The sequence below is a fragment of the Podarcis pityusensis genome (assembly GCF_964106645.2).
Source record: "Podarcis pityusensis genome assembly, chromosome: Z".
NCBI classification, from domain to species: Eukaryota; Metazoa; Chordata; class Lepidosauria; order Squamata; family Lacertidae; genus Podarcis; species Podarcis pityusensis.
The window spans coordinates 38716474-38743887 of record NC_138044.1 but is presented as its reverse complement, the minus strand read 5'-3'; the positions used below and the strand labels follow the sequence as shown (position 1 = coordinate 38743887).

Here is a 27414-nt window from a genome sequence, read left to right as displayed (position 1 = left end):
CACTGTATATCCTTTGGAAGATCATTTACCTGATCTTCCCACAAAGAGAGTTGCCAGTATCTTAACTGCTCCTGCTCCTGTGCAGCAGAACATTTCTCATCAGCTGTTTCAATGCCAGGAATAAAGCCATCAGCCTGTCTGCTTGAATTCTATGTGTCAGGCTGGTGTCAGAAACATGGGAGTTTGGGGCTGTCGTTTTTCTTAAAGTGGAAATTCTACAGACTGATCTGAGTAGCTCAGAGGACTGAGCGAACCGACCTCACCAGGAGCACCCTGCAAACTTCAGGAGCAAACATTCAAACAGGCAAGCACCTTTAGAGCGTGTTCATTTTTAAAGTGTTGTTAATACCCAGATGGCACACTTTTCATCACTGTAAAACGGTGCTGAGTTGACAGAAAGCATGCTGAGCACTCCACAAAAACAGGAACACCTCCATGCAACCTCATACTTAAGCCAGATTCAGGTAATATGCTGTTAGTGTCCCGCCAGGATCAATTTAAGTCTGCTAAGCTGTGGATTCTCTGGTTCACTGTTGTTGTTGCTTTTGATTTTTTTAAAAAATCCTGCTGAGCAAGTGCTTGAACAAGCACACACTCAGATGCACAGAAGTAAGAATAATGAAATGAAAAGCATTGTAGATATCACAGCAACTAGGCCCCAATGCATTAAACAGTCTTAGGAGCTTTTATACTCTTTCCTTGATTTTCAGTTTTATTTTGCATAAAATGTAAATGCTGAAGATTAGAAATGGGCAAATATGTCAGTTTTTGGCTTCTCTGTTTTCTCATTGTCACAGTCTTAAGTTCACATTTTGACATCACTTTGCTTTAAGTGCAGAAGAAAAAATATCAGCAGTTTAGTGAGAATTTTTTCTAATAGATATCGTTTTTGCAAAGCAAATTTCCCCAGCATAATGTGTTTTGGATGTTATTGTACTAATGCATTTCCATGCACACTTTAACCTAATGCAGGTGTGGGGAATCTATTATGGTCCTCCAAATGTTGGTGAACTACAACTCTCACAATCCCTGGCCATTGGCCATGCTTGCTGGGGCTGATGGGAAGAACAGCATTGCAAAATCTGGAGAAATGCGAATTTTAAGGGGTTGCTGTGTTTCTGTTCTTGTATTGTTTCAGAAAAGACACATTCAGTAAATTTGCCTTGAAATGCAAACTGGATCCAATTTTCTTTCCCCTGCTGAAGATGGAGGGGAAATAAATGCACAATGGCAAAAAGCCAAAGCTACACGGGAGGACCTCTGTGGAGCTCTGAAATAGAAAGGGAAAATTGGGAACCTAAGAAGATTGAGAAAGCACAGTCCAGCCAATTAAGCCCTTAGCAGTCCGCCTTATGTTGATTGAAGGCTAAACTAAAGCTTAGCTCCACCCGGACCAGGAACATAAGGAAGTGCCCTCTACCAAGTCAAACCATTGGCCCATTTAGCTTAACATTGTCTACGCGAACTGGTAGCAGCTCTTCAGGATTTTAGATCAGGGTTTCTCCCAGCCTTAGGTGGAGATTCCAGGGATTGATTCAGGGACTTCTGCATGCAAAGTAGAGGCTCTCTCACAGACTCATAGTGTTTTCTTAAGGTAGGAACAGTCCTAGATTCCGGGGAGGGAACCCCAGGTTCGATAAGGTATATAACCTTCTGACACCTCCCACTTATGCAAGTTTAGTGTCATTTCAGCTACGTAAGGACTGGCACTCAGAAGATTGAACTTGCAGTTATTATGAGGAGCAGGGGCCACTAACCCCTTTGGGCCAGTCGGCACTCTGGGAATTTTGAGAAAGTGTTATAGCTGCCTGTCACCAAATTGCTACTGTGAGGGAATGGTGTGGCACAAAATGGCTGCTATGAAATTGTGGCATGGGTTCAAAGTGCGTGCCATATCTAAAAGAGCGCCAGAAGAGAGAGGACCACCAGGTGCTACAGACATCACCTCCCATTAGCACTCATCAATGAAGAAATAAAAGGCAGCTATTTGATTACATAGAGAAGTTCTTTGCACCTCTGTTCAGAATGCAAAGGAGTGTGGATGTCCAGTCCTGGCATTCAGTGAAATAGGAGCATGCTTAAGGGGACATGTTGAATTGGGGAGAGAGGCTGAGCCACTGCAACCAGCAACTGAGCCCGCAGAACAAACAGTCTGTTCTGCATTGTGGATTCTGCAGGTAATATGGGTGGGCAGACTGGGCACCATGTTGGCAGCTCCTAATATAGAGATTCCTTCTTGATGCTAATGAGGAAAAGCAATGGCACTTCTGGTCATTGTTTCAACAAGGCCGACATCCTTGACCCCAGGTGCTCCAGAAATGCAGTGTGTCAGGTGTCTGTCTGTGTGCACATACTGCACCCCTCCAAATACCCCACAATAGGTAGCTTCTTCTTTCAAACACCCCACCATCATAAATGGGAGGCATGTGGATCTTTAATAAAATGACAGAGGAACTTTAAATCCATGTGCTGGTTCTCTAGCACATGGGTAGGCAAACTAAAGCCCGTGGGCTGGATTTGGCCCAATCGCCTTCTCAATCCGGCCCCAGACAGTCCGGGAATCAATGTGTTTTTACATGAGAAGAATGTGTCCTTTTATTTAAAAATGCATCTCTGGGTTATTTGTGGGGCATAGGAATTCGTTCCTTTATTTATTTTTTCAAAATATAGTCTGGCCCCCCACAAGGTCTGAGGGACAGTGGACTGGCCCTCTGCTGTAAAACTTTGCTGACCCCTGTTCTAGCGTACCCCAGCTGGTTACAGACAGCATAATTGCACTGATTCTTTATGCAGTGTGTGTGTGTGTGTGTGTGTCAGAGAGAGAAAATAGATGAGCCGGATGTCATGAGGATATTTACATGGGCACTTAGCCAGGAAACAGTGTTGTGTTTTCCATAGATATGCTTCTTTAGGGAGGGTATCTCATCTGAATGTTTCAAGTTTCCTCTGCAGTCCTTCCTATAGGGAAGGTAAATTCAACAGAATTCTATGCCTACAAACTGGGGGACCCTGGGGGAGAGAAAGAAAGTCCATTTATGCCAGACTGTGCTATTGAATTTAAAACTGAATGCTGTTCATTTCGTTTACAGTAATATTGTATGATACATGAGGGCTACCTCCCTCTAGTTATTTCACTTTTAAAAAACAAAACAAAAACAAATAACAAAAACAAGGAAAGATATTCTTAAGAAGAAACTGAACTGCTGGAGAATCACGGCATTGAAAAACCGAGCATTAAAAACCTACTTAGAAACATCCTCCCATTAATACCCCTTATAAAATCTTGTATCACATCCCTAAACCTCCTCGACTGACTTGGAAATGAACCAGATTTGATTTCACTGAGTGGCGTTTGCTTACACGTAAGAAGGCTTAAAGTTGTGCAACAAGGCATCCTGACCCTATGTGTGGGGCTTAACTTCCAGGGAAGCGTATATAGGATTGCAACCCTGGTGTGAGGGAGAGGCATTTTGGCTTGCCTTGGTGTGTGTGTGTGTGTGTGTGTGTGTGTGTGTGTGTGCAGAATAAAGTATGAACTGCTTTCTTTTTTACATGCAGCTGAGGTTGCAGGCTAAGATCCCTTAGGATGATAGCGTAGCTCTACACTGCTGCTTGCATGAGTGTGTGTGAGCTGAGCCACCGGGTAGTGTAATAGCAGATGCTTGCCTGCGCTAAGCTGATTTACTTGTTTAAGATCTGACCTCATCATTCTGTCAGGATGGATTCCCACCTATACAGTTAGGAAGATCTTAGCAGAACTGTCCGCGACATACAGAGGAAGCCTCAGTGAGAGAAAGGGAAGGACAAGTATTAGGAACACGAGCATTTCTTCCTTTCGTTCCTTATTTTGGAGAGGATGAAGCGGAGGCATTGAAAAACACAGGAGACGAACACAGGGTCTGTTTCCTTTCTGGAACAACAGGATTTTTTTTGTAGCAGTGTTTTCCTTCTCTCTTTCTCTTTCCCCTTCCAAAACTTGTGAAGATGTCAGTCTCGGGGAAGAAGGAATTTGACGTGAAGCAGATCTTGAGGCTCCGCTGGAGATGGTTCAGCCACCCCTCTCAGAGTTCCACAGGCACCGGAGGTTGCCTGCAGCAGGAAGGATATGAGCATAGAGGGACACCAGTTCAGAACAGGCTGAAGAGCCACTCGCGGGACAGAAATGGGCTGAAGAAAAACAACAGCCCAATACGACACAACATCTTGGCGCCAGTGCCTGGACCGACCCCAGTGCCCCACCGGCCGATCCAGACTTGGCCTGAGCAGCAGAACTTCATTGAGCACCTGCAAGCCACAGAGCAGGTGCCGAAAGCTGTCAGAGAGGAAGAAGGTGACAAAGAAGAGCTGGACAGAAAGGTGCAGGAGCTGCAGATGATCACAGAGGAGAGCAAAGATGAGTCCGTCGAGAGGTGGGTGATTTAGAGGGCAGCGCTGAGGAAAATCAGCTGCATGTTATTGCTGTTATTAATGGTCATTGTTTGTAGTTATTGCTAACATTGTTGTTGTTGTTATATATAAAAAGCGCCACCAATGTGCACAGCACATTGCAATGCACAAGAGAACAAGTCCCTGCCTGGAGGAACTTACAGTGTAAAATATGACATGGCAGGGGGTGGGGGGTGAGAGAGGAATGGTAGAGTAATCGAAGCAGACAGGGTATCCATGTGCATTTATTTTGGTTGCATGTACTTATACTTGGTTACAGCAGGGTAGGGAAAGGGCCTAAACTCAGTGGTAAGGCATCCACATGCAGAAGGTCCCAGGTTCCGTTCCCAGCATCCCCAGGCAGGGCTGGGAATACCCCCTGCCTAAAATTTTGGAAAACTGCTGCTAGCCAGTGTAGACAATACAGTGGTACCTCGGGTTAAGTGCTTAATTTGTTCCGGAGGTCCGTTCTTAACCTGAAACTGTTCTTAACCTGAAGCACCACTTTAGCTAATGGGGCCTCCTGCTGCTGCCGCACCGCCGGAGCACAATTTCTTTTCTCATCCTGAAGCAAAGTTCTTAACCTGAATCACTATTTCTGGGTTAGCGGAGTCTGTAACCTGAAGCATATGTAACCTGAGGTACCACTGTACTGAGCCATATGGGCCAGTGGTCTGACCTGGCATATAACAGCTTCCCTTTTCCCCAGTTAAGGGTTTGTGAGCCTAAAGTTTAATGAGAAAGGTGAGCTTTGGCCTAAACTGCTTACTCTTTCTTTCTCCCCCAATTCTCTCTCTTCTTAAATAAACCTTACTCTTGCTGTTGTCTTGGAAATGAATATACTGTCCAGTTCTTAGGAAGCATGCTTTGTTTCATTTTAAAAAATTGCTGGGGCTTTTTAACCCTAAGTGAATGAAACCCCTTCCTCTAAAATTCACACACATCACACTGTGCTAAATACTGCTATTTTGTGTGTGTGTGAATGGCGTTTCCTGTTTATAAGATGCAGCCCCCACCAAGGAACAAGGTCCTTTGTGTTTCACCTTGTTTTTACTCCCACCCCCTTCCCCCCTGACACTTCCCTGAGAATTTTCAGTAGCTTCTGTAGAGCGTGTTAATTTGTCTTCAGATAAATTAACCAGCTCAAAACCTTCCCTTTCCCGTGACTTTATCAATAAGTTCAAACTCTGATGAATGGAAAACGTTGGGACACACACAGACACTGCCACCAGTCCTCTTTGTTGCTGCTGTTTATTGCCTCATTGATGAATATAATTAACCTTGAACCATACTGGGAAGTGGCAAGGAGCTTCTTAAAGGTTTATTTTAAAATTGCAGTAATCTCACCCGCAGCTTGCTGAAGGGAGAGAACTGAGGGCAGTCATGCACACTTGCTTGGGAGTACTATTAAACTAAATGCTTGACGGCGGGGGCAGTGGGTGCGGGGGGGGGGGAGACGGGACACTTGCTTGTCAGGGATTGATATGTTGGATTGATCTGTAAGTCCTAAACACACATGGAAGCTGATCCTCTAGGAATAAGTTCCCTTGTGTTCATTTGAACTAACTACTAACCCAGTGTAGACAAGGCTGCGACCTTTCTAAGTAAAATGTCACTGAAAATGAGCAGGAAAGCGTTAGAGTTCAGATTTAGGATGGGAGTCACTTCTTGTGAGAAACTGATAGCAACTGATAGCAACAAGGGACAAAAGCAAAAAACGGGGACGGTGGTGGAAATGTGGTTCCAGAAGTAATTTGTTTTTAAAAACAGTATGTTGTAGTGGTTGGAGTGTTGGGACAAGAAACCTGAGAGGTCAGGGGTCAAATCCCTTCTCAGTCCTGAAGCTCACTGGGTGACCTTGGGCCAGTCACTTTCTCTTAGCCTAACTTACCTCACAGAATTGCTGTGAGAATATTTATTTAGTTCAGTCAGGATGCAAATGTATTTGCTCCAATACAAACTGTACATGTATTGCAAAAAATATATATAATTTTAGTCTCCGGCATTTTTTCATGCCAGGGAAAAAGGAATCCTGTTTGACAACCTGCATTTTTAAAAATTGCTTCTCATTTCTCCAGCTTGTGATGTGTAGCAATCCTGATTCGTTCAAATCTATGTCTGGGCAAGTTGAACAAAAGGCACGTTGGCATATTGAAATCTATAGAGGATTCATTAAGTGCCTGACACCAGTGTACTTTTTGCACTGATGCCAGCAAGAATGCAGCAACATACTCAGTAATGGAATTTCCCTTGTGAAGTCTGATTCTACACACCTTTACTGATAAGTGTTCAATGGAGGCCAATGGGGCTTACTTCCAAGTAAGTGTATGAGAGAGCATAGTTTGAGCAGGGACTTTGAGCATGAAGAACAACAAATATGGTGGACACAGTGGAAACTGCTATACTGTCCTCAGCTTGCATGACTTCTTCCTTATGGCCTTTCTAAGGGTAGCACTGCTTACTAGCTTTCTACTCCTTATAACTCAGAAGAGAAGAGGATGGGGGACAAACAAGAATTACTTGACTCCAACTAGCAGCCCAGATACGCACCAACCACCATTGGCTGGAAAGATCCCTTTCTCTGCTGGTAGCTGACTAAAGTTGGGCTGAAATTCTCAGAAAAACAATTTTATCAGAATTTCTTTGAATTTTTCGTTTTCTGAACTGTTGGAAAAGGTTAATTCTCCCCTGGAGAATATTCAACAAAATGGCCTCCTCAATTTCTTAATCCAATAACTGGATGGAGAATTTCAGCTCCTGCTAAGCACCCCCAATGTTCATATTGTTGAATATTCAGTAATTCAGTAATATTAAATAAAGCATTGGGTACACCTTCCTTCTCCTGGTCCTTTTCTCCTGGACAATTGCTTCCTTCCTCTATCAGAATGAATGAGCAACAGTCTCATTTAGCATTAACCTGAATCAAAATGTCTCAAAAGAGAATTTTCTGGGAATTCTTTTTGCTACCACAAAACCTGTTAGAGAATTCCACATCCCTCCCAGAGATTAATCTGAATATCCTCCTCCCCAGTCTTGCCTCCCACAATAAGGGTGGAAAATTTTGGGAGGCCAGTTTTGCCCATCAAAACTCAACAAGTCAATATAGTCATCACTGCTGGGATGCCTTCAAAATTGTGTGGAGTCTGGCCTTCCTTTGAGAGTCTCTCCATATATCCTACAGCAGCTGTCAGGAATATTGAACAGGGACATGGAAAAGTCACTGTGTGAGAACAATTCCAGGCACTAAGTACTTCCAGTTGTAATGGACCTGGCATGGGGAATCATAAGAAGCTGCTTTGTACCACATCAAGGTAGTTGTCCACCCAACTTGGATTGCCTACTTTGACTACTCAGAATGAGGTCCTCCTCATTGACTGTTTCTGGAGCCTTTCAACTGGAGTCCCTGGGAATTAGGCCTTGAACCTTCAGCATGCAAAGTGTGCTCTCTTCCTCTAAGCTATAGCCCAACTTAGAAGCCCCTCAGAGTCTGTGGAGGAGGTCCTTTACATTTCCTGCTTCCTGCTCATTTTAACTGGAGGTCCTGGGGGGTGAACCCAGGATCTTCTGTGTGCAAATTGATGCTGCCCTATCACTAAACTATGGTCCCTACCTGGATAGGGCAGCATCACTGTGTTTTGCAGTATCTGTGTTTTGAAACCCTAAAACATATTTCCTCTGGATTGGAGAAGTAAACAGCAACAGCCTTTCCAGCTAGGGGCTTCAACAAAGGGATCAGAATGGGAAGTTGTTTCCAATTACTAGGCAGGAAAGAAAACCTGTCACTAAAGCAGTGTGTTGTTATTGTTGTCATTGGTAGTGGTGGTGGTGAAGAAGAGGCTCCAGGTAGATTCCCATATGTGTGTCATGGGCTGGTTGGATGAAGAGGAATGGTGGGAGGAACTAGCTGGAGAACTTCCAGGAAAGGAAGACTCAGAGCCCAGGGATTGGTGGTGGAATGATGATGAGTGGTCAGAGGGAGAAGAGGGAGAAGACAGGGAAGAGGAGGTGTCAGGTGCTGAAGAGGTAACAGGGCTGAGTGAGCTAGGAGAGTCTGTGGTAGAGAGAAGCCCAGAATCAGAGGCAGAAGCTGAAGCAGGAGAAGAGGCAGGCCAAGAGGCAGAGGTGAGTCTGGCTGGTGAAGAGTCACAGGTGTCTCTTCCTCTTGCTATGACAAGCTCCCCTTCCCCCCGGTCTCCCAGAACCAGAAGAGGCATGAAAAGGGCAGAGGAGTGGTTGGCTTCATGCAGGCGCAGTATCTGATTGCTTGGAAAAAGCCTGAGGAGGTGGACACTTTCAGTCTTGGCAACTGATTTTCATGGAAGAAGACCACTGGGAATGAGCTGCTCTGCTCATTAAGCCTGACAGTCAAGTCTGTGGAGATCCTTCTTTTTGCTAATAAAGTTAACTATCCTGAACTGTGTGATTACAGACACAGCACACTCCTGTGACAATGTGTGAGAAAAGCCTGATCACTGAGCTATGGCCATGACCCAGCAACTGCTTTAGAACCTGAAAGTTCTAATTGGTTCCCATTAGCAGCTCAATAGGACTGGTAGGCAGGGAGACCAACAGCAGGTGAAGGCAGAGCAAAGGAAGGCAGAGAAAACTGATTTATTGTTTTGTTCCTGGCCTCCTCTATCCTGAGTTGCACAAGGGAAATGCTGAGAATGAGGAAGCACCAGAGGATAAGCAGTGACATCCCTTTGACTGGTTGTAAGCCAGGAGACAGGCAGGTGAGCAGGCTGAGGTTGGTGGGGCACTTTGTCCTAATGGACCAGCCTCCACTGTTAAGCCACCAGCAGATCTATCCTCTGTGAAAACAGCCAGTAAAAGGGCCAGTATTAAAAATGGCCAGAGGGTTAGATATGCTAGCCATGTCGCTTCTTAAATATTAACTCATTTATTATGACACATGCTTCTTCAACCAGATCCCCGCTTCATCAGATGCATGAAGTGTTATCCTCACTTGGCATATGTATGGGTGCAGAAGGGGGCAGAAAAAAAGGAGAGAAGTGAACACTGGTATCAAATGTCCCAAAATGCAAAAAGTACTGTCTGTGACCATCTGCTTGAAGTTTAAAAGCATGTGGTGCAAACGCAAGCTGTTTGTACATTGCATATTTTTCTACTGGGTGTTTTATTCTGTTTTGCAGTGTTAAAGTTAGTGATTGTCTGCGTTACAACGCAAGAAGGGGATGGGTGAGAAAGTGGAAGGCATAATAGTATTTAACATTCCCGCACCCAGCAATTAAGGGTCAGGGTATGGCACTTCTCATCTGCTGCCTAGCTTCCCCAAATCGTGATGACACATGTCTAGCGTCTCTCATGAACTTCACCAAATGACAAATACAGGGATTGTGGACTCATCTAATGGGAACTGTTTGAATCACAACCTCTTTCTATCAAGGATTCGTGACTGTCAGGATTGACTGGGCGTTGCGTTTTTCATGTCCTTGCCAATGACTATCTTCTCATTACCATAGAATATGGTGTTCTTGCCTCTAAAATGTCTAGTGTTTTGACAGACATTCTAGGTATTTTTTTTTAACTGAGTGGCCAAATTTCCATCCCCTGTGGTTTGGATCCAATGATGACACAATACAAGTGGAAGACTATTCTATTCATAGAAGAGCTGAAGGGGAGGGTATGATGTCCAAAATTCCCTATTACAGCTGCAACCTGCCACCTCCCCTATAATAATTTTGGATAACTCCCTCACCACCAGGAGAAGCTTCTCAAACAGTGTGCATGCTTGGCAGGCAGAAGGTCACAGGTTTGATCTGCAGCATCCCCAGGTAGGGCTGGGAATGGGCGTTGTCTGGAGAGCCACTGCCAGTCAGTGTAGACAGTATTGAGGTAGATGGACAAATGCTCTCACTTGCCACAAAGCATCTTCTTATGTTCCTAAAAAAACCCTGTTGCATAAGAGGAACTCTGCTCATGAGAAGGCAAAGCTGTGTTGGATCAGACAAGGGTATATAAATTCCAGCCTCTTGATGCCCTCTTGATGGCTATCAGATCCTTTCCAGGAAGGTCACAATCCCCCAAGGTGAGAGCCTTCCATGCTGTGGCTCCCAGGAATTCATATTCAGTGGTATTCTCCTCTTGTAAATGGAGGCTCTGTTCAGCTTCCATAGCTAGCAACTTTTGCTAAACCTCGTAGTACTTAGGCTCCATTTGTGTGCCCATCTAACAAATGCTTCTCATTGCCTCCCCAAATAGTCACCATGCTCAATGTATTTATCAAATATTCCAAGACTGAAATGGTTAAGTGTAGAACCTTTTCTTACCCCACGCAAGAAGGAATCAGTAGGCTTGCAAGAGGCTCAGACTTTGCAGAGGGAAGAAACGCCTAAGGGTGGAAAATCTTGAAAAGCAGCTTAGTGGGGACTGAGCATGCTCAATGGGAACGGAATGCTAATTCTTGGGGAAATGGAAATGGAACTCTGGGGAGGGGGAATAGAATGGAATGACACATCCAGAAAGAGGATGCGACCCACCGACCGACTGGAATCAGGAACGGCAACATTTCATTATTGCTGCTCCTGTTGTTTTTGAGTACATTATGAATGTAGATGGCACTTTAATACAGGGCTGGCAAATCTAGATATCATTGGACTACAGATCCCACCACCCCAGACCATGGCCATGGAGGGTCCCAGGTCCCCCATCTCTGCTGTAAGGGAAACAAATGGCTGCGTCAAGGAGCTTACAGTCCAGACTTAGACAGTTGCCTCTCTATTGCCTTTGCTGTTATTCTGAACTGACACTTTAATTCGGGAAATATACCTTGAGCACAGGGAGAAATATTCTGGCATTTAAACTTATGACCTAGACTTGGGAGTACAGCTTTTGTCTCTACGAGTATTTATTTGCTACAGGTGTTGAAGCTGTTTCCGTAGAACTGGGGCTGCTAGGTAGGCTGGAGGGCCATGACCCTGATAGAGACGAACCACACAATAAGCCCATTGATGTAGGAACCCTCTCTGGCACCCAGGGCGGGATGCCAAGGGGCAGGGCGAATCGCCCGGTGACGCATGCACGACGTCCGTATGGACTGCGCATGTGCGGCATCCCATACGGAGTGCACACATTTACAAACTTTGCATGACAGTGCAGAATATTGCCAGTGAGAAGTGGCTCCAAGCAGTGAGTATGAACGACATTGGCCAATTCCGATTTCAGGATGGTCCTTTCAGGCCATTGTGAGCCCTCCAGGATTTTGCTGCCTGCAGAATTGCCCATTTAAATTTCAAGTCACATCTGCACTTTCTATGCAGATGACATTGAACCGGACCACTAACTAGCAGTGTAAGCTTATTCCAGGCTCACACAATGACTTCCAATCAGCGTCGCCTAAATAAGGTCAGGGTCGGCTATACAGAAAATCATTAAGCTTCCTCCGAGTCGGCAGACTTTGGGTGCGAGACTGACAAGGTGAGATGCACACAGCTTGCCTTCAGAAAAGGTGGTTTGGGAGCTTTGGCAGCCTTAGCTCTTTTCACCACCACTATCACCAAATCTGTAGTTTATTAATGTTTTTATCCAGAGCTATATCAATAAAAAGGAGAATAATGATAACTGAAGGCAGAATAGAGAACTGCAGCCACGGGGAGAAACTCCCATCACCCCTGACCACTGGACAAGTTCAGTGGGAGCTGAAGTCCAACTGTATCTTGAGATTCACCATCAGACCGAGAAGCTTGAAAAAATAGCTATCTCTCGTCTCTTTTTTGGTGATACCAAATTCACAGGGGAAAAGAAAAGAGGCTTCTAATAGTTGAATTTTCTCCTTACTACTTTCTTGGACTTGTTGAATTACCAACAAATCTGATTTTAATTTTTTTAGATAAATGTGAATATAAGGAACAAAACAGAGGAGGGAAATAGGTGAGAAGGAGAGAGATGAAGAATAAAGATTTGTGTGTCAGATAGGGAAGGTGTCAGATAGAGAGCCAGGCAACAGCAGTTGTTCTTCCAGGATAATAATGTTAGCAGAGCACCACTCTTGATAAGTCATCAGCATTTTTGTGCCAATTTTTACTGATATACACATTTTTGCAAGGCATTTCCCCCTAACACAATGCAAATTTGCACAGTATTTTCATGAACATATGTGTTTCTATGCACACTTTAACAGAATATATGCATCCCTATGCAAATTACTTGGCTGCAGAACTGCACTGTAAAATTTGGTGATGTGAGAATTTCAAAGGATGGCTGTGTTTTTTGTGCATTGTTTTGGAGAGTGCAAATTTTGTGGGTTCACCTTTAAATGCAAACATAATCAAATTTCTCCTGCATCCCTACATGTGAATAGCCCATTTGTTTTCCCATCATCTCTGCCTCTTTCTTGCCTCCACAGCCCCCAGTTTTTAAGCTCTTATGACCTCACTTCCTTCATTTTCCCAATGTATTCTTTGATTCTTTTCCCTAGGCAAAGAGACCATTCATTTCTCTCCCAGAAGTTGCACAGTTTGCTAACATTCTGCTGTTTCATTTTCTCTGAAACAGCCTATGGCTGTGTAGGTAGAGACCGTCTACAGGCAACAGATAATGTTTTGTTTATGATAAACATGACATTTGGTAAACCTAACACTGTTGTATGGCTGGGCAATATCACCCAGTGGAGGGACCTTTTCAATTCTACTGGGCCAAGGAAGAATATATTCTTTTGTGAATATACTTAATGTTTTCACCAGCTCATTATTACCTCTTTCTTTTAGTTCTCCTGCGCCTAATGTTAGACTTTTCTTGTGTAAAGCCTCTGCACTGCAAGTCAGGTTTCCCATTTAATTGCATTACACTCAGTAGGGGCATTGTTTGGAAAATAGCTTAAATTATATATTATAGTTTCTCATTATAGGCAGCAAAAATTGGCTGTAGCTGTTACCTAAGGGAGCAGCAAGCACCAACTAGCAGCATGGAAGTGCCCTTTAAGAAAAGGTTATACACAATTCTGTAAAACGTAGAGGCAATAAGTGAAGTCATTTACACTTCCATAACAGGCTTTCTATCCTCTTCTTGAAGCCAGGCATACACTTGGGGCAAATCACACAACTTTTTATGTTTGTGGCTTGATCCAAATAGCTTGGAAGAATGGCACAACAATGGGCATGGACTCTGAACAGCTGCCCATGATCCTGGCAATGTGCTCACAGCACCCTTCCCCAACCTATGTGCTCCAGTGGTTTTTGGACCACAGCTCCCATCAGGCTCAATGGTGGGAAATGCAGTCCAAAATTGTAGTCCCATGGGGTTGGTGGGAACAAAACATCTGGGGGGCAGGAGGTTGGCTAAGGCTGCATTACTTTAGCAGTATTGCCCTCTTTATCATGGGAAATAAAGATAATGGAATGGTACATTTTACTCTTTCTAATTATAGTCCATAAATCTTTCAACATGGCCATTGATTATTCTTGTGAAAAATGGCATCTCAAAAAAAAAAGGGGGGCCTGCGGACAGTGTATGAAATAGCAATGAAATTAGATACTTCAAGCATATTAAAGCAGCGTTTCGATTGTTTTCACAGAGAAGTTGGGGTGACACAGCTATGAAATCAACAGGAAATTGCATCACAGTGTGCGCATTCTTAGGAGGACATAAAAAACGATTGCTCGCTTTATCGAAATGCAGTCTAAAAGCACTTTAGTTAGACCTAATGGACAATTAAAGGTTATTTTACGGCTGAATCATTGACTTCCAAACTATTTATGAGGAGTTAGGCACAGTCCATTAGCACTGTGCGCTTCATGCTTTAGACAATTGTCCATGCTGTGTTGACCACTTTACCCATCAGCTTTGGTCCTTACCAGGGATGGGAAAGAAATTTGGTTCAGTTCCCATTTAAAGGTGAACCCACATAATTTGCACATTTCACAGCTATATGAGAAATAAAGCCTTCAAAATTCTCAGGATTTTGCAATGCAATAGTCCAGCCAACTGAGACGTGTGGGTGTAGGGCTGGATACAAAATAGATAGATAGATAGATAGATAGATAGATGATAGAATGAATGCAAAAATGCATACATTCTGAAAAAGTGTGCATAAAAGTGCATATTGTTGTTAAAATAACACACAATAACACACAAAAGGCCATTACATTAGGGAAAGTTGTTCTGCAAAAATGTGTATGGTAGGTACACCCCCCCTGAAAAACTTCACCAGGACAACCCACCTGTCTATCACATGACACCTGCCAAAATCTCTTGTGTGGGGTTCCAAAGCACCTGACAGCCAGCCAAGAAGTCTGTTCATCACACTCTCCTGTGAGTGGAGGATTGTGGTTGGTGATGCAGTGCACAGACCTCTCTGTGGCAGCACATCCTTTGTGTAATGCACTCCTTCTATAGCAGAGGTGGGAAAATGCAGGACCAGGGGCTGACTGCACCAGCCCAGGAGCTGGCATACTTATTTCCCCTCCAACCTGCCACCCCCAATCTTCCATCCTGGCCAGCGTGAGACTCTCAGGGTTCTGGTTTGGGTGATTCTTCTGCAGCAGAGCAAATAGATGCTCCAACTTCATTATCTCCTGCTCTTTCTCATGCACACATAGTAGAGAGGGGAATGTAAGCAGCATTCCTAGAACTCCATCTCAGCTTCAAATGAGTAACCCTTTGCTCTCTCTTTCAAAACTGCCAGCTGTTTCTCTCTCTCCCACTTTTCCCTAAGTTTGACGGGTGCAACCATGCCAAAGTGCTGAAGTATATCTCATTCAGAGACCAAGAGAGATCCTCAGCTCTCAGGGGACCATCTCCTAAGAATTAATTCTCATCAGCTGGACCTCTTGGACCTCCTATCCATCCAACTGTTTTACAAAGGAGTGGCTGGACAGCAGCTGCCTAAACTGCATCTATCTTCATTTGTGGCAGGAGCAGGGAGTCTGTGGGTCTTCCAGATCCCATTGAATTCCAGCTCCCTTCATCTTAAACCAGCATGGCCAAAAGCCAGGAATGATGGGACAACATCTGGAGGGCCACAGTGCCCCCTCCCCTCCCCTCCTCGACTACAGTATCTGTTTGCCCTCATTCTGCATGAATATTGATCTACTTCTCTGGAAGTTTCAAAGCAAAATGCTGGTCACACCACATTATGCTTGGCTCAGCTTAGATCAAGCACCCCCAAACTTGGCCCTCCAGCTGTTTTGGGATTACAACTCCCATCATCCCTGACCACTAGTCCTGTTAGCTAGGGATGATGGGAGTTGTAGTCCCAAAACAGCTGGAGGGCCGAGTTTGGGAATGCCTGGCTTAGATCCATGCAACACAGCTGTGAGTTGTGAGTCAGGATGACCTACAAGAAAAAAACACAGCAGATAAGAGCATAAACCCCTCCAGTTGTCATCCAACTTACCAGAACAGCATGTCTGAGGGAGAGGAAAGGAATTTGTGCAAGGCTGACTGGTGAGCTTTGTGGCTGATCCTGAACTCCACATTGGCACAGAATAGTCAGTGCCCCCCCCCTTTAGTCTCAAGTGTGCATCCGCCTCCTGTTCCTTTAGCTCCAGAATTAAATCATGCTCAGTATGGATTCCTGACATCTTAGATTAGCATTTGCGTGCTCCTCCCCCTGTTCCTCTGCTCCCTTCAGCTCTAAGAGCCTGTCAACACCTATTAATTCTAATCAGAGCAGAAGCCTCACCACATCTTTCAGAACTGGGCCCTACACGCTTACTGCAAGCTGATGTGCAAAGTGCTAAAATGCATGAAATCCCAACTGTGGGAAAATAACAATTCTGAGGTTTTCCATATGGCTAGAAGCAGCACCTTTGCAATAAGTTTTCAGAGCAGTCCTACTGTGTTATTCCCCAGAACCAAAGAATTCTACATTTTTAATTCTTCTTCTTCTTCTCCTCCTCCCTCCTCCCTCCGCTCCCCCATATCATTTATAAATTGGTTCCCATGAGGCATCCTGAAGTGATTCACCAAATAATAAAATATATGTATAAAATAGTTTACATCGAAACACTTAAAACAATTGCATTTATAAAAAAAAACCACGCAATTAAAAACACAGTTTATAGTTTAAAACAGTTCAGAACAACAACACATGCATGCAATCAGTTCAAAACAGTACAACAGAGATATTGACTGGGATCAAGATGCCAATTTAGGAAGTTTGTTGAAAGGGGAACTTAACCTGGAGCTGGAGTTCCTTCGCCGCTTAACCCCAGAAACCCTTTTCAGATCTCATGTATGGCACATGTATAGTAAAAGTCACGAAGGGGCAGTATTTTTCCTTCGATTTTGCCCTTGTCTAGCTGGGGATTTGCTCCATGCTATGATAAAGATATTTCCCTTGTCATCTTTCCTGAACAGCTTTTGGTAGATTTCTCTCTTTCCACTCCCCCTCTCCCCCGTTCCAGTTGACAATCCTCTCCTCTAACCCCCTCTTGCTTTTCCGTCTTTTGACACCAAGTATAATCTTCTGCGTCATCAGAACAACAGTGTGAAAGGTATCATCAGGACAGCGGCTCAGTTTCCCAAAGATGCTGTTTCTACGGAAACGCATGTTTCTAATTATGGTGGGTCTTTCTGACAGCTTATGCAAAACTGTACATCACTTTAAACGGGAGCTTCATGGCACACATGCTCCCAGCACCCATTAATTTAACATTCTCTGGCTCTCAGGTACTCAGTTACTTGGAAGGGGGGAGAAGATAGAGATGTTCATCCAGTTCACATTTTAATGGAAGCTACCTTTTGGAATTCACATGTCTCTGAATTTTGTATGCATTTTCACAGCCAAAAATTGGGCACACAAAAAGTGTCTATTAAGGTAAAAGTGTGCTCAATAGATTAATCAACTAAAGTTTTCGCTTTTGTGGAGGCACATTCTCACCAGTATGACTGTGAGCTAAAAGCAGTCTTGCTTATTTTCCCCCTTAGGCTACTTTTAGGCTATTTTTGTTACGATAAATTATTAGGTAATGAAAAATAACATGCTACACAACGACTTTTCCTTCTAATAAATCTTGGTAGCTTTTATCTATGAGAAAGTATGTGTAGAGAAGTTTTCCATGAGAAAATCTGTATAAAGTTTTCCCTCTCCCCAAATACTAGAACGTGTGGAATGTCTTGCCGTAAGATATGGTGATGATCGCAAGCTTAGATAACTTTAGAAGGGAATTGGGCAGATTCATAAAGGACAGGTCTGTTAATAGCTGTATGGAATCTTCCAGTTTAGAGTCAGTATGACCCTATATACCAGTTACGGAGGGAACAAACTTTGGCAGAAGGCAATTGCATTCAAGCCCTTCTTGTGGGAAAGGATTTTTCTGAGCATTCTGAGCAGGAAATGAAAAATGCAAGAAACCAATTTGGGGAAAAAATCATTTCCTAATGCAAACTGCCACTTTTCTAGTCCTCATCATATCATCTATTTGGGAAGTCATTTCACTGCAGTCACTGATACCTAAGTCAAATATGAAAATGTATAAGCAATTTCAAAATAAATAAGATTAATTGGAAAACCAATTATTATAGAGCGGCAGAGTGAACAATTACCGAATCTAGCATAATTAGACTCGCTGTACACAACCACTACAAATAAATTAGGTCCATCGGCGCCAGCTCCTCTCTAAAGGATTTGTGTAGTGGCTCCCCAGTTACCATAATTCTTCTGCATTTTGTAGCCTTTGGACTTGGACAACTAATCAAGCCATAATTGGCTATTTACCTGACAAGCTGAAATGATTATTAGTATTGCAGAGCCAGGCTCATGCTTTATTACCACGTACGTGAAGGCGCATCTTCTGGGATGTTTGGGTGCATAATGAGAGTATTATTTATTAGGTCACAGTTGCCAAATGGTTTCTAATGCTTCATAAGAGTATGAATATGGAACTATATTAATAAGGTTATTGGGAAAACACATAAAGTTTAAACCAGGGAGCATTGTGTTTTATTAGACAGAGACGCTCTTGGTGTGAAACAAAGCTGTAACTTAAAGCCTCTGGAAGTTTACCTCACACATGCTAAGCTCATTGTGGTGGAGTCTCCTTCTTTGGAGGTCTTTAAGCAGAGGCTTGACAGCCATATGTCAGGAGTGCTCTGATGGTGTTTCCTGCTTGGCAGGGGGTTGGACGCGATGGCCCTTGTGGTCTCTTCCAACTCTATGATTCTATGCCCTTTCAGCTTCTTCTCAGGGACTTTGTCTGCCTGGTCATCCAAGCCTGTCAGCACAGGGCATGAAGGCAAAGATAATGCCTCTCTCTGTCATTGTTTCCAGGCACTTGTTATTCAGGGTCTTATAGCCTGGGAGGGTGTTACAAGAGTGTGCTTGCTTCCTGCCTGCTCAACCTATACTATCGTCATCTTACCTGTGAGTCTTGGAAGACTTGCTCCCTTGCCTTGCAGGCTTTCCCCCTACCTGGCCTAGGAGGGCAGGGCCCTGACTGACTCCAGCTACAAAGGTTGAGGGAGCTCAGAGAGACCAGATACCATCATGGCTGCAGATGTATACCTAGGGTCCCTTGAACTCTTGACAAGGGGCCATATGGCTCCTCTCCCCCCTAAAATCACTTTACCACAATAACCACATTATAAATCATTCTACGTGGTCCAAGTACTCAAAGAATCCTGAGTATGGGAAAGGTGAGGAGGAAGGGTGGAAAAATTCACATGCCAGTCCACAACAGTGGACTGACTCCAGCTTCAGAAGCTGAGGCTACTGATGAGGCCAGAGACCACCTTGGCTCCAAGTCCTGGAAGACTTACTCCCCGCCTTACAGGCCTTTTCCACCTGGCCTGACCTGGGAGGGCAGGGCTCTGACTAACTCTGACTACAGGGGATGAACAGACTTTTGGGCTGGGATATTGTTTAGAGGTTTTTGTTGGGGGTTATTGTAGCTGTTACTGATTTTTTTTTGTAGCTTTAATTTTAAATTATATTATGATTTATGTCAAAATTGATTGTATAATGTGTTTAATTTATTGTTTATGACTACTTATGCTATAGGATGCGGGTGGCGCTGTGGGTTAAACCACAGAGCCTAGGACTTGCTGATCAGAAGGTCGGTGGTTCGAATCCCCGGGGTGAGCTCCTGTTGCTCAGTCCCTGCTCCTGCCAACCTAGCAGTTCAAAAGCACATCAAAGTGCAAGTATATGATTAGGTACCACTCCGGCGGGAAGGTAAACGGCGTTTCCGTGTGCTGCTCTGGTTCTCCAGAAGCGGCTTAGTCATGCTGGCCACATGACCCAGATGCTGTACACCAGCTCCCTCAGCCAATAAAGCAACCCCAGAGTCGGTCACGACTGGACCTAATGGTCAAGGGTCCCTTTACCTTTTTACTTACGTTATACTTATAATTCTGTAGTTTTTCATGTTGTAAGCTGCCTTGAGCATGGTTTTATTTGTGGATAAAACGATGATGTATGTATGTTTGTATGTAATTTCCTCATGATCATGTATTAGAAAAAGGCAGCACCAATCTCCAGTAATCTTTCTTTAGAAGGAAGCACTTGGGGAAAATGGGAGCAGAAAAGAATATCAGTAAATCACGCACTCAATAATCTGTGGGCTTGAGATATAGGACACAGCTACGACACCACTCTGACTCTTTGAATGAGAGATCTAATGCCCTGGCATGGAATTGAAAATTGGGAGAAAGTTGTGATAGGTTTTATTGAGTTGGGAAAGGTAATCATAAGTCACTAGCTGGAAAGAAGCAGCATAGGTATAGATCTTCAAGAGAGCGATGAAGGTTTTTAGGGGGTCTGTCATTGCTTTGGACAAATGCTGCTTATGTGAATGTTCTTTCTCCTCTGCTCAGTCTGTGTATTTGTACATGAATGACTCTTCCCATACTGATAAACTCCAGTTGGGCTGCTGCAATGTATTTTACATAGAGCTGCCCTGGAAGATGCTGCAGAAACTAGAATGCAGCTGCTAGAAATCTGACTTGGACTTCCCATTGGGAATATATCTTGCCAATGTTGAAGTTTTACCATTGATTGCCAACAACTGCCAAGCCCAGATCACACTGCAAGTGTTTGCCTGCCAAGCCACTCATAGTGGGAAGCACTCACATGCTTAAAGACACTCCTGCCCCTGTATCAGCTCACCTGTTTACTGTGGCCATCTGTTGGTACTCTTCTTCAGGTGTTTGCATTGTCAGAGTTGAGACAAGTGGAGACCAGGCAGGAGGCTGTTTTTGGCCGTAGCACTGCACCTGTGGAACTCTTTTTTTAGGGAACCTAATCTGAAATTCACCATGTTATCTTTTAAGTGCTGGGTCTTTTAAGGTACTTTCATTAAGTCTGCCTGCTGCTGCTATTACCAATATTTTATGCTACTTGATATGTTACTGAGACTTGCTGCATTTATTTTAATATGTTGCACGTTGTCTAGGGATGAACGGTGGAGGTGCAAATTCTCAAATGAAAAATAAATAGCTAGATAAATAAATAAATAAATAATGGAAACATAAACCAACAAAAGCAGCACAGTCTTCAGCAGTGAGCTTTTGAGAGAGTTCAGGTGGCTCAGAAGCTGCCTTAAACCAAGTCAGACCATTGGCTAGCCTGATAGAGACATTTTGGAAAGTGATTCCCCCTAATATAGTGCACTTTGTATACTGTTTTCACTAACATGTGCATTTTATAATGCATGTTTTACCCTAGTGCATGCATTTCTGTACACATTTCTTGACTGGAGAACTGCACTGCAAAATTCAGAGGAGCACAAATTTCAAAGTATAGCTGTGTTTTAGTTCGTATGTTGTTTCAGAAACTGCATGTTAGGTATGTCTGCCTTTAAATGTGCTCTGGATGGAATTTGCCCTCCACCTCTAGCTTTAACAGATATAGGTCTTAATGTATCTTCCATTTGGAGTGTGTGATGGCAAAGAGGTGGATGTTTAATCACTGGGTCTTCATGGTAGCTAAAAAGCTACACGCTGCAATGCTGCTTGTTCTGTAAGTCTCCGGATAGTCTTACTGCCTCATAAATACAAACAAGTTCCCTGTTTTCTGAACCACATAAATACTCAACAAGAGAGCTGGGAGCAGGAAAATGGCTCATTTTAATCCCAAACTCATAAAAACAACCCAGTGGTGATAAATGAAAATGATTCTCCAGACCTAACATCATATAAGTTTCCATTAATGTTACATGAGTTTCCCATTATATTGGAGACACATCAATATCACCCGCAGAAGACATTTTCACAAGCATCAGAAATGCGTTTCTTTGGGTTCCCCTGCCCCTTCAAAAAGGAAGATGCAGCCCATTCCTATCTGATGATACAATTCACTGAGACAGTTAAAACAAACATGTCTGCATCCCATCTCTTTGCTGTATGTGCAATCAGGAATGTGGGCAGAGCACTCCAATGGGGCAGGGAGAGGGAGAAACTGAGGTGGAAAAACTGCTTTTTCCTATGCCCTGGTGACTTCTATCAGTCAGGCAAAATGTGTGTGTAAGAGGGGGGATGGGGGAAGAATTAGATTCAGTCCGCATTTAAAGTTTGAGCGCTTCCAAAGTTTGCAGTGCAGTTTTCCATATACTAGGGTGGAGGGTGCATAAAAATGCATATATTCATGAAAATAACATACAAAAACGCATCATTAGAGAGCATTGCTTTACAAAAAGGTACATAGCAGGCAAAATTTTCATTCAGATATGTGTATATTAGGAGACATTCCTGTTATTATGCTGATGAATTTTCATAGAGACTTGGTTTTTAGTTTTTAAATGGCAAACAATTGTGGAAATATGAAGAACTAAATTTAGGATTGGGGAGATGAGAGATAGCTAGCTTGATGGTTGAGTGGAGATTTAAATTCTGGTATCCTAGGAACTGTTATGATAGTTTGCAAGGTGGCGGCAGCCACCTTTCTTCAATTGGACTTCCATGCCGATTTATCATGCTAAATTCTTTTCCTTCCATTGCTCCTAACACAATTTCGTTGGGTTCAGGATAATGTCTGCAGCAGTTGTGGAAGTTCTTCTCTTGCAGTTTAGGAGCCTTGCTATTTTGGGTTGTAACGTGCATGGGGTGATCAGCACACAGAGAAGACTTTCTACTGCTGACATTATCGTGAGCATCATGATGGCAAAAGTGGGGCCGGAGCAACAGAATGACTTGGGGGGGGGTATTAAATGCACAGTCATAAGCCTTATTTTCCACATTTCCCATCTACATGAGGGTCAAGGCTTGCTGAATTTGGGTCCTATTGAAAACATTTGGATAGGTGAGTCATACCTTCCCAATGTCTATGATCTCAGTTACAAAACTGTGAGATGATAGATGATAGATTGATAGGATAGATAGATAGATGATACATATCTAAAAACAGTGGCAAGCCACATAGTGGGAACAGTAAGGACATAGGAATCTACCTTATATCATATCAGGTGATTGGGCCTGAGTATTGTTTGCATTGACTAGCTATGGGCTCTTCAGGGTTTCAGACAGGGAACGTTCCCCAGCCCTTCCAGGAGATGCTAGGAATTGTCCTTGGGAACTTCTGAATGCCAAACAGATGCTGTTCTACTAAACTATGGCTCCTCCCCTAAAAATAAAGCAAGGTCCCAGTCCTCATGATTCTGGATAAAAGGCTAAAATAAATAGGAGCACAGAAAGCTGCCACTGGTCTACTTATCTCAGTATTGCAGACAGTGACTGGCAGGGGGGTCTCCAGGGTTTCAGAGGGTGGATGTTCCCAGCCCTACCTAGAGATGCTTGGGATTGAAGTTAGAACCTTCTTCATGCAAAGCGGACACCCTGCCATTGAGCTACGGCCCTCCCCAAACAGGAGAATAAGCTGGCTGGTTAAACCAAGCCCCGAACCATGCTGTAAAGGTTATGTTGCCAGGCAGAGTGTAGTGAGGCTGCTGATCAGAAGCTTCAAAAGAAACTCATCAGCTGGAGTGGGATCTTCATTTTTTACTCCCCCACCCCTATTTTTGAAACAATTGCACCAACAGGATTAAAGAGGCCACCTTCAGGACATTTCTGTCCTCCACGGTAATTCTGGTGCTAGCGCATCGCTGTCTTTTGCCCGAAATGCAATGCCAGCAATTCGTTGCGCTATTTACCTAATAGTTCCAATTTTTGAGCTCAGTCTCCCATATTTATCTTCTAATGCAGCAGCCGGCTCGGCGCCTCTGTTTGAAATGTATGGGCATTCCGTTGGATATAATGAGTTTCCGTCAAAAGCTCTGTTAGTGGCTGGCACTGGGGATAACTCATTTTGATGGAAAATAGGAAAAGAGAGTGGAAGAAGGAGTCGCACATTCTCAGTCAACTAGAGCAAATCCTTAAGGCTATGTACAGATTATGATTTCTGTGCTGCACCTGGACTTTTCTCCCCCCCTCCGCCCCTCTGCCCAGCCACATTGCTACTGCAACACTCAGTAACTTTACAGGTGCACAACTTAGCGGGAATGCAGGTGGGGCAAGCCTGTTCGGTCCAGTCCCCTCTTACTGGAGCCACTCCTAGCCTGGTGCAAGTTAATGGCACATTGAAATTGACTAGACCAGCTTCAAACTGCTTCTGGTCTAGTCAATTTTCGTAAAAATTAATAAAAATCCCTCTAAATAAGAACATGTTCTTGAATGTAGACTTCCCATTGGCATCTAGCTGGCCTCTCTGGGAATAAATGCTGGGCCTTTGGTTTGATCCAACAGGCCTCTTAAATAAATAAAATAAATAGGATGCCATAAAAGCTATTTGATGATGGCAGCATACACTGTTGGACATTGTGGTAGCCCACGAAGAATAGAACTCCCTCTCCACAGAAGGACATCTGGCGTTTTCTTCATACAGCTTCCACTTCCCTGACCTCTCAACAGCTAAAGTGTGCCAAGAAGGGGCAGGGTGGAGCTGTTGATTAGCAATCACACAGGTTGGCATGAGGTATGCTGAAGGAGCATGTACCCTGATTGGCTCCGTACTTCTGAGGGAGTTCCCCCCTGTATGTTTAGTTGAATGTGTCCCCAATATATACAAGGCCTGAAGTAAGAAAGACAAAACGTTTCTGTTTCCCTCTCCCCAAATTATATATACCGTTTTTGTTCAGTTTCCTCAGTAAAGTATAATTAGGATTTCTTTTCTCTTTGTACTCTGTGTTGTTTAAGTGACTTTGCTAACAGCTATTACTGCATAACAGTGACCTCATTTTTTCTCCAAAAGGCTATCAATAAGCAGCTGCTCCTCTCCTATGGGAGGGAACAACAACAGATCTGATGAATGCTTTCATTCTGCAAACCATGCAGAGCAGACATTCCGCAAGATGGAGAATTATCTCCAGCAGAAGCAACTATGTGATGTTCTTCTCATTGCTGGAGAGCATAGGATTCCTGCCCACAGGTAAAGATTTTGACCTGCTACAGGTGCCCAGCCTCCCTGACTGCCCTGCTTCTTCTAATATACACATTTTTAAACGGCCTCAACCCAGTATACCTGAAGGAGCGTCTCCACCACCATCGTTCAGCCTGGACACTGAAGTCCAGCGCCAAGGGCCTTCTGGTGGTTCCCTCGCTGCAAGAAGCAAAGCTACAGGGAACCAGGCAGAGGGCCTTCTTGAAAGTGGCACCCACCCTGTGGAATGCCCTCCCACCAGATGTCAAAGAGTAAAACAACTACCAGACTTTTAGAAGACATCTGCAGGCAGCCCTGTTTAGGAAAGCTTCTAATGTTTAATAGACTATTGTATTTTAATATTCTTTTGGAAGCCGCCCAGAGTGGCTGGGGAAACCCAGCCAGATGGGCGGGATATTATTATTATTATTATTATTATTATTATTATTATTAATAATAATAATAATAATTTTTCTGTGCAATTTTGTCTAATATGCACACTTTTGCAGAACAATTTCCCCTAATAGAATGCATTTTTGAATGCTGTTTTCCACTACATATGCAGTTATATGCACACTATTTAACCCAGTATATGGATTTTTTGTACACGTTTTGTGGCTTGAGAACTACTTTACAAGATTCAGAGAGGTGCAAATTTCAAAGGATAGCTGTGTTTCAGTCTGCACATTGTTTCAGAAAGTTCAAATTAGGTAAGTTCACCCTTAAATGCAAACTGGATTGAATTTCTCCCCTGTTCACACCTGGGTGTAAGTTCCCCTGAAAACAACAATACTTTCTTCTAAGTAGACGTGCAGAGACTTGCACTGTCAGTGTATCAAGCCAGTCAGGGGGGATTTAATTTGCCCAGGGAAGAGAAACAGCTCTCCAAGAGAATATTAAATTACTTAATCACCTTATTCTCTTCACTGCACAGATGTGTGACATTCTAGTCATAGGCCAAAATAAAATAAAATATGTTATTCCATGCATCATTGGAATAACAATGCATCATTTAGAGCAACCCAGGCAAAAAGCAAAACAAAACCAACGCAGCGAGGAAGGTTGATGCTTCCATCAAGATAAAGAGCTGACACAGATCCTTACCTTCTCTTCCCAGGTTGGTTCTGAGTGCTGTGTCTGACTATTTTGCTGCAATGTTTACCAACGATGTCCGTGAAGCAAAACAGGAAGAAATCAAAATGGAAGGAGTGGACCCCGATGCACTGAAAGACCTTGTGCACTATGCATACACAGGTAAACTCCCTGCCAACTCTCTTATGCACAGCGGCTTCCAAATCAACAAACTGTATTGTGCTCTTTCACACAAACAGTTGTGCATATTTGGAGGCAGCTTGTGCCTGTGCTCATCGTGTTGTGTGAACAAGTCTAATATCTTGTGCAGTCACAAGAACACTTTCTTTGAGTTTCCCCCACAAAAAAAGAACAACCCATTTTCATGCACCTCTCTCTCTCTCTCTCTCTCTCTCTCTCTCTCTCTCTGAAAATATTAAACCACACAGGTGTCCTGGAACTCAAAGAAGAAACAATTGAAAGCTTGCTGGCCGCCGCTTGCCTTCTCCAGCTTTCACAAGTCATTGAAGTCTGCTGCAACTTTCTCGTGAAGCAGCTCCATCCATCAAACTGTTTAGGGATTCGGTCCTTCGGAGATGCTCAGGGGTGCACAGAACTCCTGCGGGTGGCGCACGTGTACACTATGGTGAGGTCAAAGGAACAAGATTCCTGGAACTAACTGCTGGGAGGTTAAAGCTAGAGAGGAACTGACAAGTTGTGGTTGTGGTCGCAAATGGCTACAACAAGATTAAATGCCCAAGGAATCTGCACAGGGCACCATCAAGGTAGAACTTTGCAGCACATATCCAGGGCCCAGCTTAGCAGAATGAGTGACATGGCCTGTTAGCTGAGCAAGGCTGGCTCACCACTTTTTAAAGTATGTAAAATAGTACACAGTAGTACCTCTGGTTGTGAACGGGATCCGTTCCGGAGGCCCGTTCACAACCTGAAAAGAGCACAACCTGAAGTGCTGTATCTGCACAGGTGTGCGGCACAATTTGGCGCTTGTGTGCATACGTAAAGCACAATTTAGCGCTTCTGCGCATGCTCGAGCGGTGAAACCCGGAAGTAACCCTTTCTGGTACTTCCGGGCCGCCGTGGGACGCAACCTGAAAATGTGCAACCTGAAGCATCTGTAACATGAGGTATGACTGTACATTTGCAATCTAAAAAGAACTACCCCCCCATGTGAGAAAATGAAGAAACAAACACTCAATTCCCCCTGCCTCCAATTTGAAATGAAATAGCTCATCTGCTTTGCTTGCAAGAGTTCCCCGGTTCATTTCCCAACTTTTCCAGGTGGGGCTGAAATCTTAGAGAGCTGATGCTAAGCAGCCGCCAGATGGACTGTTGGTATCTGACTTTGTATAAGGCAGCTTCCAATATTCCTAAATCATCCAAACTCACAACATTATGTAGGCCTTCTGCTCAATCCCAACCCAACTGCCCCAAAGACTGATCAACATAATGCAGCGGAATGAGGTGGTAAAAAAGTGGAATAGCCCAGAGGTGGCAAAATGGACCCTGCCATTTCAATCAGCAAGCGCTAGGGGGAATACTGTATCTGAAAACTTACATATATTCAACAATAACAACAACCCCAACACTCT

The 27414-nt window shown here is 43.7% G+C and overlaps 1 protein-coding gene across 3 annotated transcripts in view; it reads left to right on the top strand.

The window, feature by feature from the left end:
- Positions 1-3268: 3268 nt before the first annotated feature.
- Positions 3269-27414, top strand: part of KLHL4 (kelch like family member 4) — a 41977-nt gene continuing 17831 nt past the window's right edge. For 2 of the 3 annotated variants that reach the window (XR_013981516.1, XM_080990183.1), the window contains exons 1-4: positions 3273-4409; positions 24566-24742; positions 25851-25987; positions 26254-26450. Coding sequence is in view for 2 of the 3 variants with exons in the window: in XM_080990183.1 (XP_080846309.1) it covers positions 3985-4409; positions 24566-24742; positions 25851-25987; positions 26254-26450 (936 nt within the window). In the remaining variant the exon portion in view is untranslated. Of the gene's footprint in view, positions 4410-24565; positions 24743-25850; positions 25988-26253; positions 26451-27414 lie in introns of all 3 variants that reach the window. The other variant, XM_080990184.1, reaches the window with a different exon arrangement.